Source organism: Poecilia latipinna, unplaced genomic scaffold (genome assembly GCF_001443285.1).
Source record: "Poecilia latipinna isolate Pla-1442-1.1 unplaced genomic scaffold, P_latipinna-1.0 Scaffold383, whole genome shotgun sequence".
Lineage (NCBI taxonomy): Eukaryota > Metazoa > Chordata > Actinopteri > Cyprinodontiformes > Poeciliidae > Poecilia > Poecilia latipinna.
The window spans coordinates 332,362-345,381 of record NW_015112999.1 but is presented as its reverse complement, the minus strand read 5'-3'; the positions used below and the strand labels follow the sequence as shown (position 1 = coordinate 345,381).

The 13,020-nt window shown below is 36.0% G+C and overlaps 1 protein-coding gene across 1 annotated transcript in view; it reads left to right on the top strand.

Annotated features, from left to right (window-relative positions):
* Positions 1-13,020, top strand: part of b3glcta (beta 3-glucosyltransferase a) — a 75,202-nt gene that overhangs the window by 18,475 nt on the left and 43,707 nt on the right. The window contains exon 2 of the mRNA XM_015036877.1: positions 8,688-8,727. Coding sequence (XP_014892363.1) covers positions 8,700-8,727 — 28 coding nt within the window. The 5' untranslated portion in view covers positions 8,688-8,699. The remainder of the gene's footprint in view (positions 1-8,687; positions 8,728-13,020) is intronic.

Below are 13,020 nucleotides of genomic sequence, written 5' to 3'. Positions count from 1 at the left end.
CATAATTTACCGAATTACACTTTATGACAACAGTCATAAATTTTAATGAAGACTTATTTATGTTCATGACAGGTGTTATGTCATGTTTATGACAGTGTCATGACAGTCTTATTCACAATCCGTCAAATAAAGTGTTACCTTATTTTTAAAGATTCTGTGGTATTAGCAGTGTTTGTTGACACTTTTCAGGTAGTAGACCTGATGATGATGTGCAGCAGAAAGTCAGACATCTGTTTCAAGGACTAATAGCCTCCAAATGGAGCCCTGCTCCACCACAATATCAAAAGCTGCCTCAAAACACTCCTTTGGCACTTTCTGTTTTGGAGTGGTGTAGTCACAGCAGGTTTTACAGATCATCATTTATTCACTTATTTACATTATTTATTGTCTTTCTTTTGTAGCTGTGCATATATTGAATATAATGCATATTCTCAGGGGGCTTGTTTTTTTGCTTTTTCAAGAGATCATATACTGAAATGAACTGGTAGTTGGAAGTTGGGCATCTTAAACAGTGATTAATGTGTCAACTTGAAATAATCCGCAATTTTTGCAGCAATTTAAGTTTGAAGAACATGATTTTACTTTTTAAAAAAATAACTCCTCAAGATTTTTTGTTATGTTACCAGACAGAGCAAACGCTACTGTTCCTGCTCTCTCTGTTAAGTGTGGACTAAGAATCTCTTGACAATAGAAACAGTAGGGCAAGATGACCTTCCTAAAAGGAGCCTGCTGGTTGAGAGGGAATAAAATTCTATTTATCTGGTTAAAAAAGAACCAGCAGGCGGTCCGAAGGCAAGCACTTGTGACTTGAATTTGATTTTGCCTTTCTAAAAGTTGCAAATGGACATTAATAATATTGACGATATACGGTGGAGTCAAACCTAGCACTTTTCATTGCTGTGCTTCTTTTCCACCATAAAAATATATGGTGCCTGGAATATTCTAGACCATCAAATGGATCTACTAAATATTGTGTAATGACTATATTTGCAATATTTTAGTCTCCAGCGGTTCCCAGTTTATTCCTATCATAACTCCTGCTTTGACATCTGTTCAACCCTTAATATTACACTTACTCATGTTACGATGGTGACAACATTCCAGTAAATTGGGCAAATTTGTAAGTGAGCTATTTTCTTAACAGATTTTCTTATATTTCAGACTACAAGCAAACATTAGACAGAAGGAACATGGTTAGAGAAAGACAACTGGTCACCACTTACGGCAACCTGATTAGTTGCAACTTTTGCTTGGTGTATGACAGAGGAGTCAGTGTTATGTCACATAATAGACTGCTTGGCAAGAAATGATGTCTTTGTTGTCGTCATAAGGAAGTGACTTTGAAGAGGCTAGTTCTTTCATTTTAATATCTTGGAGAGGCTAGCTGCACTTTCTGACAGGGGCATGTGTCAGTCATCCATACAGAATATTATGTTATTCTGGTGGATGAAAAAGAAAGTGTCCTATAGCTGTGCCCTGGAGGACCCGTGTGAAAAGATACTTAACAGCTTAATGTTATACCTTGGACTTTTTACCTTGGATTTCATCCAGTGACAAATGCACCGTGTCTGTTACGCCTGTCTCTGAGAGAAGGTAGTTTATGTCGTATATAGAGAAGTCACATAAGACAATACCAAGGACATTGGTGTTTGAGAGCCTCTGTGAGACAGAAAAAACTGCTTTGTCAGAGTGGTTTCTATTGAAGTCTTTCTAATTCAGATAAAGGAGTTTTTGCTCCATCATCGAAAAGAAAGCATTTAAGTAAGACTGATGTGTGTCGTCAGTGTTGATGAGTTTGCTCTCATTAAAGGCAAGAAACGGTTAAAATCAATCCATAATAGAAAGGGGAATGTTGACAAGGCTGAAGTATAATTGTCTTATGAATCTCCTTTTCTCTGAGCAGAAATTTGCATCTGGAGGGAGATGCATGTTTATCACTGGATGAATCAGAAAGTTGACTGATGGTGATTATCCTCTTTGTAAAGACATTGATTAAAGAGAGAAGCAGAAAGGTTACTTGGCTGTGAAATGCATAGGACTAGAGTTGTTTTTCTGAGCTGAGGTGAAGAGCAATGTGAGAGTTAAGTGAAATTTACAACTAATGTTGTAAATATCACAACATTTACAACATTAAAAGAAGTAATGCAGGATGTGAAAGAGAAATTCAGTTGTTTCTCAGTCTGTGCTATTTATAGTAATTCTTTTAACTGTCAAAAGTAGATTTTCATCTTTCTAGAGATTTTTTTTTCTTTGTCAATTGGTTGTTCCCCAGAAACTTTCTTCTTTTGGGGAATTTTCTTATCAAAACCTTGCCATAAGAATGTGGCATGATTGTCTGGAGTTGGTTTGTTCTCTCTGTGCCTGCGTGGGTTTTAGTTCAGCTTCTGCAATTCTCTCTCCCACACTCCTAACACAGGCATGTTTGAGTAATTGGTTATTTTTGCCTTGACTCTAGTATTAATGCAAACCTGTATGTTTGTACTTTGTGTTCGGTCTTCGGTGCATCAAAAACCATAAGAGATGGCAGACTCCACTGATGTGTGTCTGTTTTAGAGAGAGAGGAAAAAAATGATGTTTTCCCTCCAAACACACTGTGAATTCCTCTGTACAATTCCTGCCCTCGCAAGAGGATAGGTGTTAGTTTTAATAATTGCATGTACATGCATAATTTTAGCTCAGAAAAATGTATTTAAAGTAATATAACACGAGGAGTTTTGTGACAGTTTAGTTGTGGACAGACAATATTCCCAGTGATTGGCCAAAATTAATGTTAGTAATACATATTTTATAAGTTATGCCATTCAGTTTATTTTCTTAAATTTGTTGCATCATGTTTAAAGAAAAACACGTCTTTAGCTCTCGCAATACTGCCTGTGTTGTAAACTGAACATCTCACGGCACTAAGGAGGTTGAGTTTTTAATGCTAAAAACATATTTTAATAAGAGTGTAATTTGCATTTCAAGTTGTTCTCATTAGACGCGTTAATCAATCAGCTTTCAGTCATGTTGTTAAGTGAGCAAATTGGACTGTGCACACGTGATTTCCAAATGAAACTCGCAGAGTGCAGGAAAATATGTACGATGAAAACTTGTCAAATCTACATTCTGCTGCTGTTCGCAAGGGGGAAAAAAATTCTAGGTTTCAAAGTCGGTCGTTACACATTAAGAGGCTTGGTGAGTGCAACGTGCTTACCGAATAAAATTTGAATCTATCAGTTTTCCAGTCACTCTACTGCGGAGGAGGGGTTTCTTTTAATAGCTCAATATGTCTTCAAGCTGCAAAATTAAGATGACCTTTCAGGTACTTAGCCTGCTCAAAGTCCTCTTCTGTGTCAAAATTTAGAAAATCCTGCAACCTTCAATAATTCTTGCCATCAGTGAATAGGAAGCTAATGTGAACTGATGGGTCATTCACATCAGTGCAGCACTTGTGCTCTCTGGGGCTCAGAGATAGAGTGAAGCAGAGTATGTGAAGAGGTTCTAAATCAAAGGCAGGGATTAAGGGGCTGTCACTGTGGGTGCCCTTGATTACATAACAATCATATTAAGTAGGCTGAACATCTTTCTTGTAGATCAAGACTTTTAGCAATGTATTTTTTTTTTACTTTTTTTTACTTTAGGTGAAAGTAAAAAAAAGACATCTTAAAGTTTGAGTTCAACTCTGTTGTTAAGCATTAGATTAAAAAGATGGAAGTTAATCTTAAAAAAAAAAAAAAAACTCTTGCTCATGTAACTATTTCGACTCAGATAAATTTCTTTTTAACACCAAAGGGAGTTGGAGTCTCATTGGAAATAGCTGGCAGCTTGCTGTAAAAATGAGATTGAGGGAGGGTGTTACATGAGTGCAGAGCCACAGATGGCAAAAAAAAGAGTCGGGTTGTAAGCCAAGACATTGATCTCCACTTTATAATGAAAAGCAATGTATGGGGGGTGATCTAGGATCGCCCAGCTGCAGAATGAGATCATTTATCAGAGAAGGATGTGTGCCTCCTACATTTCCCAACCCACTAGACTTAATAACTGAACTTTGGTTTAAATATAAAAAAACCCCCAAAAGAACAAAATAAAATTATTTTTTACCATTTGAATGTGATATTGCTTTAACTTGTTCCCTAATAGATTGTAGGTTTTTAATAAAAAATGTATCTCATAAAATATTAACATAACTTGTGCTTTCACCCAGTACTCCTTGAGTTTTGAATAGATGAATACTTGAATAGTAAATGCAAATGAATATCGTCTTATCCATTAATGCCTGTCAGTTGTCATGAATACATAGTGAAAGTGAATGTAATTAAATAAAAATTGTATTTTTAAAACGTGTTTTCAGTTAAAGAATGCTGCTGAGATTTTTCACTAATGTGGATGTTTCCTGCTGGTTTTGTAGCTGTTGAGATTTTTTTCTCCATTCTGTTATTCCTCTTAATTTATGCAAAATTTTTTCGTAATTGTTTTGGCATTGCCTTTAACTGAAATCACATATTTTATCAATTTTTCTTAATATGCCCCAATAAACAGTGATTTTTTTTTATTTTTTATTTTTTAATAACATTAATATATGAGGCGGTCCAAGGCATAAGCAAAGTATGCAGCTACTTAGGACCCCCCAGACTTTGAGGGGTCCTAATTGTTAGTACCATTTATTTTCTAAGAATTATGAGGGATGCCAATAACTTATCAGTTATGCGACTGAGTAATATAAGTTTAACTTTTTAAAAATTTCTAGAAATTATGTTCCGGCAATTAAGAAGATAATTGTATTTTAAGACTTTTAGTACATTGTGGTGTACTTTTCTTCTAATTAATAATATATCAAAGTCAAAAACGTCAATTTTGTCAACCAAGTTGTTCATATTTCAACACTTGCATCTTTATTCATTAAAATTAAAGTTTAAAGAGTTCAGAAAGATGTTTCTTGAAAAATAGAACTAAGAGATGAACAAACTGACATAGCAGTTGAAACAAAAAGCATTTATTATTTTTAGGGGAAACATTGAGGTTAAAGAAAAAAACTCAGATTCACTGAGTCTGGACTGAAAAATGGATCTGTGAATTTGACGGATAAAAGAAGATAAAAACACTTCACAGACAGTTGTCACATCGTAACAAACAATTCTGGAAAATGATCACAGCAACTTTTGTTTTCCTTCATCACAACATTGCTGCAAGGAATTTGCCAAAAATGAAGACATGCTTGACTAAGCACTGTCTCACTGGATGATGTTGCATTGCAGAAGTCTGTGCCAGGTTCAGTTTATTTACCTGATGACCCACTGCTTTTATTTGCCTGGGGTTCCCCACGGCTGCATCCAGGCTGTGCCAAAGTAGTATTCAAATTAAAATAAACACAGGGGATTTTTATGACTCGATAATCTGACAGAAAGGTCTCAGACAAAGGTCATACATCACTACTGTATGACATAACTGCAAATGATTTGGAAGTCAAATGCAGCTCATATAAAATACAGATTTGACCATCAATGTAGCATTCGATTTTCACTTAAAGAATGAATCCTGCTGTGTATCCTGGCAAATTCCTGGCATGTTTTCAAAGAAGTGTATTAAAAAGTGATATGCCATTTTTTTAAAGAAGAAATTAAATTTGTTGAATTGATGTTGTAGAAGAAATTCAGAGCCCCCAGACTTCTCTTTGCTCAAGCAAAGAAGTGTTTTTACTTGTGGTCATAATGAAACCTTAGGCAAGTCAAACTACTGCTACTGAGTGGTGCCTATCTCCAGTGGTCATTGGGCGTAATTACAGGTTACCAGTCCATCAGAGGACAACAGTGAGACACACAGAACATCCAACTATGCACCCACTCATGTCCACGGGCAACTTGGACCTAACAGTCATGATTTTTGATCTATGGAAGGAAGCCGGAGTACCTGGAGAGATCCCACTGTGAGAACATGCAAACTTCATGCTGGCATCATTGTCACTAACTTCACCACTGTGCAGCTCTTCTCTATGGTTATGCTTTCCATTAATAATATTTTATGTTTTTAAGTGTATATCTTTTGCACGTACAAGATTTGTGTCGCAATTGCAGCTGTATCGACGCACTGTATCGTCTCAAGGTTTTATGCGTTTCTTGACTGCAACGTACGCAGTTCAGTTTACTTAAATAATTTTGCCACCTGTCACCAAGGTCTGTAAAAAAGACTGTTGTGTTTTGCACAGTTGAGTTTTAGCAAATCACCGCCACTGTGTGACTCATTCAGTGAGATCAAATGTGCTGAAGCAGGCAAACATGAAAAGCATGCAGGTCGATGTGTTCTTGCAACGATAGGGGGATTCTTTCCCCTCTGTGAGTGTCTGCCTTTGCTTATCTGTGCGTTTGTGAGCTATTAATTAATTAAAACATTTGTAAGCTTTTAAGTTACTGCAGGTTATTTGAAGTGCAGTGATGTTAAGAAGGAGGAGAAAAATTGTGGGTCCACACTTTTATCTTTTCATATGGATCTTTGCTACAGAGCAACATCAGTCTTTCATTCCATTTGTCTCCCCTTTTTTTAAACGTTCAAGACTTTTTAGCGAATCTGGAGGCATTATTTCAGTTTTTTTCCACCAAAGACATATTCAACTTAAGTAAAAGTTAAAGCAGTCGGCCTACAGCCCCTATTAATTCGATCCAGACTTTTTCTCCACCGCTGTAGCTCTTACAAAACCAAAAAAGGAAATACTTTTGTTCATGAACACAAAATGAGAAATAGTTATTTTAACAGTTTTCCTGTAAGTTCTTATGCAAAGTCTGCATATAGTAGCTACAACTACCTTTAAACTGTGCTACCTATATAGAAAAGGCTCACCTCCTTTTACAAAATAGTGTTTTCCTCTTGTAATAGAAGATTCATTTTGTCTTAAAAGCTGAAAATAGAAATACATTTTCGTTTCATATTGCTTTTGTCCATAACAAAACATTTGTCGTAGAACACATTTAGAAAATCATTTTTTGAGGGTCAGGGAAAGTTTTATTTTGTAGGCAAAAGTGGCTCTTTGCTGACCCGTGGCCCAGATGGATCCTCAGACCACATCTTGAATTGCATCACCTGAATGACTTCAACACTCTAAACACTGCTTGTCCTGAAACATCACTAGCAATACATCCATCTCACAATTTGATAAAAAAAAATATATATATACAGTTTTTAAAATAATTATTCCTATTTTCATATGTGTGCAGAAAACCCTAACATGTTGTTGTACACCCACTGTACAGTCAGGTTAATTAGTGATGTTTGACAGAGCAGTAAATTGAGTGTTACATGGCTGTCACAACACTGTGGTTTACTGTTACCCTCATTTTGAAAGAAATATGATGAACAACAACTGCCTGTCCTCTTCCTGAATTACCATGTACATCATATTCCAGGCTGCTTAATTAGTTTTATCAGTACATGCCTTCAGTTTTTGAGAAATTTCCACCTCAATAATAATAACCTGCAAAGTGGGATGTATTTTCTAGTTGAAAGGATCTTATACGGGTAATTATCTGATAAAGTGTCATGTTCTCACATTTTCAGAGCAGAAAAAAAAAACACTCAGTATTTCTTTCTTTCTTTTTTTTTCTGGAGGCATCTTCTTTCTCCAGCTTAAATCGTGATTTCATACGAGGAGTGTCTGATGAGATGAGACAGAAACCTTGTGGCCATGACTAATGCTACTGAGTCCAATTAAGCTGATGTACCCTCTGAATCAAATCACCCCGATATGATCTTGTCTGCCCATGCATAAATTTCCTTGTATCTCTGATTACTTGAGGGGGGGTGGAGTGAAGACGCGAGGCCTCACACAAATCACTGCAATGAATACGTCTGCATAGGTGGTGAACTTATTGTTTCTTCATCTCACTTGAAGCCTGTCAAAACATCCAAGATTTAAATTAGAGGAGAGATAAAAAAAAATAAAATAAAAATAAACGTGTCTGGGAATAAATTATGGAGGACAGCCATAAGAGCCAAGTGGACAAAATACAAAGTTGTTGTTTTTTTTTTTTAGTTGGAAAATGAATAATCTTTCCAAATTAAGTGGTGCTTTACAAGCTGATTGGTGCTGCTGTCATCAAACTGTTGGGATTCCCTGTCACTACCGCACCACATCCTATGAGGCAGAATTTATGACTTAGTTAGGCTCTCGGAAGCCTGCAACAGCTCGCCAGTGAAATGATTGTTAGTCTAGAGGAAGTCATAAATCAAACCCAGTTTATCATTATCTATTAATACTGTGCCGCTCTCGCTCTGCCGCCCGTGCTTTCTCGCCTTCTCCCAGGACTGAACGATCTTATCTGAAAAGCGAAGGTGAAAGCGGTTCGTCAAAAGTTTCGATGGCCTGTGATTGATTTAGTCATCGCTCCGTGGTCTGCAGCTTGTGCTGACAGCTCTGAAGGTGGAACAGTGCCTTAATTGAGCTGAATACTTGGAGCTTAAATGCTGCAGGCACAAAACCCACACAATTAGGAAGGACTAATGACATGGGGTATTGCCCATTATTTCTGCAAATAAGCCATAGGGGATTCAATACTTTGTATCATTAATTCTTCATTAGTGATTAGGAAGAGGAGCTTCAGTACTGGGCTGAACACCAGCATCTTCACATAACCTAGTTACATGTTGTTAAACTGGATGTATAGAGATTATTTGAAGAGTGTTGCCTGAATTATTAATTTCTTTTTCTTTTGCCTTTTCAGAACCACAGCGGCATGCGTGTCCCTCACAACAATAAGCTGGGTGAGTCTTATTTTTCAAATACTAACACTGTGTGCTCACTTTGTTAATTAGTAGTTTATGCTCCACTGTAAGACAGATGGAGCTGTATTGTTTTTTTGCAAGTTGGGTGCCAGTACTTAAAGAAGCAAAAAGAAAAAAAGGGTAACACTTTTGTGTTTTTTTGGCGGAAATCTGTCTTGGGCTAATGTGAAAAGCAGGATAATAGGATAATGTGAGAACTACAGCATCCAGTTAGAGAACTGCAGGCTTAGCCTTTTTGTTTTGAGAGCAATGGCTGTGGTAGCTGTAACTTTTGGCTTCAATCCCTTCATTAAGTCCTCTCAGATGTCTTTTTGGAACAGCCTGGGTACACTTTGAGCTTTCTGCTTCTCACAATAATACTCTGTCAAGCCTACAACTAAAGACGTCTGTTTGGAACTTTTTTCATCCTCACACCAGCCCCAGTCATTTCAATTTAGACACATCACGTCTCCTTCAGACACTAAGTTAATAAAATCAGTGCCATGTATTTGTCTGAAAACTCAGTATCGTTAAAGTGCAGTTAAATATATCATGAAACACTGAATTTCATCAGGATTACACGTACTCACCAATGACATTCAGAATGATGCAGTCTATTCGATGTGGATATTTTTTGTTTGAATGAGAAAGATATTTCTGCAGGATAGTCATGAAGTGCTCCAAATCAGGGTTAGTTGTGGACTATGATTTGAATGTAAATAATATCCCATAGCATAGTTGTATAAGCCTCAAATTTAAAAAAGCATAGGCTGAGACTTTCTAAAACCGAACTGTGCAAATCCCGGTTGCGTGGCTTGCGAACTGGTAAATCACACACAGCAGATCAGCAATGTGTATCGATAATTTTGCTTCATCTGTGACTCTGATACTGATCAATTAAAAATGTATAGGTCTGGAACTCCCTATTTAAAACCATTTAAATAATTGTCATTAACAAATGATGGCGTATACTCCAATCGATTAACTTCACCTTTTTTGTCAAAGGCATTCTTAAACTTGGGTGTCTGATGTTTGCTACATTCTGTTAATATCAGGCACAGTTTTCAAAACGGGAAAAAAAAAACAAAAAGAAAAACATGAAGTATTTGGAAAAATTATTTGAAATGTACATAATTACTAATACATATCTGCTCTAAAGAATAGTGGTGTATTTGTAGGCAGTATATCTGCCACTTATTACCTGACATGTATAATGTACAATGTCTGAGAGCACTGGAACAGACAGAAAGGGGTAGAGAGTGTGCACTGACTGCAGAGATGTCATTTTTAGTGACTGGTGGCAGATAGAGTAACAATGAAAGATTAATTTTCAGGGTAAAAATGGATATGGGGAGGGGCAGTGAGGCAAGAGGTGGGGTTCTCTCTGCTGAAATAACAACAAATCAGTCATGACAACAGAGTGCCACTGAGTCTTTACGAGCAGAGGCCGGCGATAAATATGGTATCACATGTTTGAAAGGAACTGAGGCATTTTATTACATATTTTATGTGTCAACCCATGGCACTGTAGTATAATGTCAGATGGATTGAAACAGAACTAAAGCTGAAATGAATTAAAATAGCACGAGACAAAAAGATTACAATTTGTACTTCAAATCAAAATAGATGACAATCAACTGACAAACAAAAACCTATAAATAAATAAAAGTCAACTGCGGTTTACATATGTAAGGCATCAGCACATCTGCAGGAGGCAAGTACCTGTAAATCAAAACAGAAATCTTCTCATCAAACACGTGGAGACTCATTTTTAAAGAAAAAAGAAAGAAGGTGACTTGAGTTGCCCTGTTGTGTTGAAACTTCACTAGTTCACATTGGATTACAGTTAAACTATACAGAAATAAAAACAGCAGTGTACAATATGCACTAAAAAAAGCTAACATTTCGTTTTATTTTGTGCTCATGAATCCAGTACTGTAATATGTATAATTTTGTGTTGTGGCCTGGTTGTATGATTACAAAACTTCATGTATATGATTTTGTTTGGCTTCTTGCAATGTGTCTTAGGGCAATGGTACATAATTGGAAAAAAAAAAAAAAAAAAAAGAAGATAATTGGCTACAGATGAGTACATTTCCACCCAAAATCTCCAAAACTTTAAATAAATTTAATTTCACATATTCACAAAAAAAAACAATACCCAGAAATTGTGAGAAATCATAATTTACCGTCATTAATTAAAAGGCTTAAATATTAAAACTCAAATATTCTCTGTCAATATAAAACTATTTTCAACAAGACACGCAAGAAGACCTCCGAGACTGACGTGGTGAAAATAGGGGATGCACATCTCGATATTTTCCAAAGTGTAAGTGAAACATCCTGGGTCTTTCCCGGTATCAGAACATGTCCCAGATGCAGCCATGCCACAGCTTCTTCCTCTCCGTCTCAGGCATGTATTCTGGATCTAGTTTGAAGTTTGATGGCATGTCTGCACCTGGGAGATGTTGTTCTGAAACAGGAAAATAGTCTGAGTGTACCATTTACCCTTTGGAAGATATCCAGGTGTGCGTCTGATAAATCTAAACACTTATACATTAGAGCACATCTGTAACCTTCTAAAACTTATGAATTTTTAATTCACGCCAGTTCCTGACTTTAGAATGTCAGAAAATGTCAAAGTTCCATAATTGCAAAATTATGCATTGAGTCATGAAAAATTATATATATATTTTTTCTTTCATATTTACATCTTTTGATCATCAAAGGATATCTGCATCCACAACCAAAATCGACTTGCTTCACCTAATTATTACAAATCAGAAAAGAAAACAATAGTAGTTTCTGGATGTTGGTATCTTTGATTATGTGCTTTGAATTCACCATAGTGGCATCTCTACTGTATTGTCTCTGATTGTCATTATTGTATTCAATGTTTGACCTGTATTTCCTGGTAGAAGGAATTTGCTATAGAAGTCATATTTAAAGAAACAATTATTTCTGACAATTTCTTATCAGAACATTATGCTTGTAGATATTCAGTACAACATTTTAGCATTAACTGGACAGCAAGAACGACATTTATAAGGGAATAAGACGATCTCAGTTCGTACCAGTTATGTTTCAGGAAGCTCATAGAATCACCAGAAAAAGAAAACTTTTGTTGCCCATTTTTTCTGGACCTCTGCCCTTCCCCTCAACTAGGTCACAACAAACACAAAAGCAACTTCTTAAGTCTCTCATTTGGCACCTCAGCACAGAGAGGAAATACAAACAGCCATCTGAGAACTGGAGCTGCATTCTCTAACACCCTCATCGTTGCTCCCTTTGTTATAGCTCAAAAGAATCCTGCTGAGAGTGTTGTTTGTGTGGTAGGAATAAAATAAAGGCAGAGTTCCCTTTGACTTATCAGTATCAAATGGAATACCCAGCTTGTTTGCTTTTAAAAGAGGTTATGTCTAACAAGGCTCCTGGGCTGGCCACATCCTTCCAATAATTTGACTTCAGCGGGAGGACAATGCTTGATTTATTTTTTTACATGCATAAGTGCTAATTTACACAAAGAAAATGGATATCAAGTTAAAGGTCTCAAGATTTTTTTTAACTTCTTAAGATAACATTTGTCTTTGATTTTTTTTTTTTTTTTTACTTCATAGTGTTAAAAATGTAAAATATGTATGTACACTATTACTCCATTTACAGTTTATTAGATGTCGGTAGTTTATACTCTTTTCAATAATGGACTGAAAAATCTTTTTTGCCTCCTCAGCAATCAAACCCTAATACTCTGACAATTACTGAGCAGCTTTTTACATGATTACTCTGGTATTTAGAATTTTTAGTTTTGCAATAAACCTTCAAGTCTTTGAAGTTGGATGGCCTCCTTGCCATCTCCCTAATCTTTTAGCTCCCTTCCCAGATTTTCTTTCCGATTTAAATTGATATTCCTGTTGGAATGATCAAAAATGTTAATGTTACTTCCAGACAGACAAAACTTTTTTGAAAATGAAAATATTACTTTAGAACCTAAATCTGTTGTTAAAAATATTTTTGGTTTGGCTTTAATTCATGTATACCAAACATCAGTCATACTACACTCAGCTTTAACATTATTGATAGTGTTTTACATATAATTAGCAAAAATAACAAGCTTTCTATTGCCCCACATAAATTGATTTCAGGCACAGCTTATAGTACAATCTGAGCACACAATGCACTTAGCATTTAGTGTTTTGTGACTACTAAGATGCTTTAAGTTGTTTTAATTGGCTTTAAAATATGCTACTTGGAGGTCAGAGGTAAGTATACATGCCTCAGGCTCTTGTCTCGAAT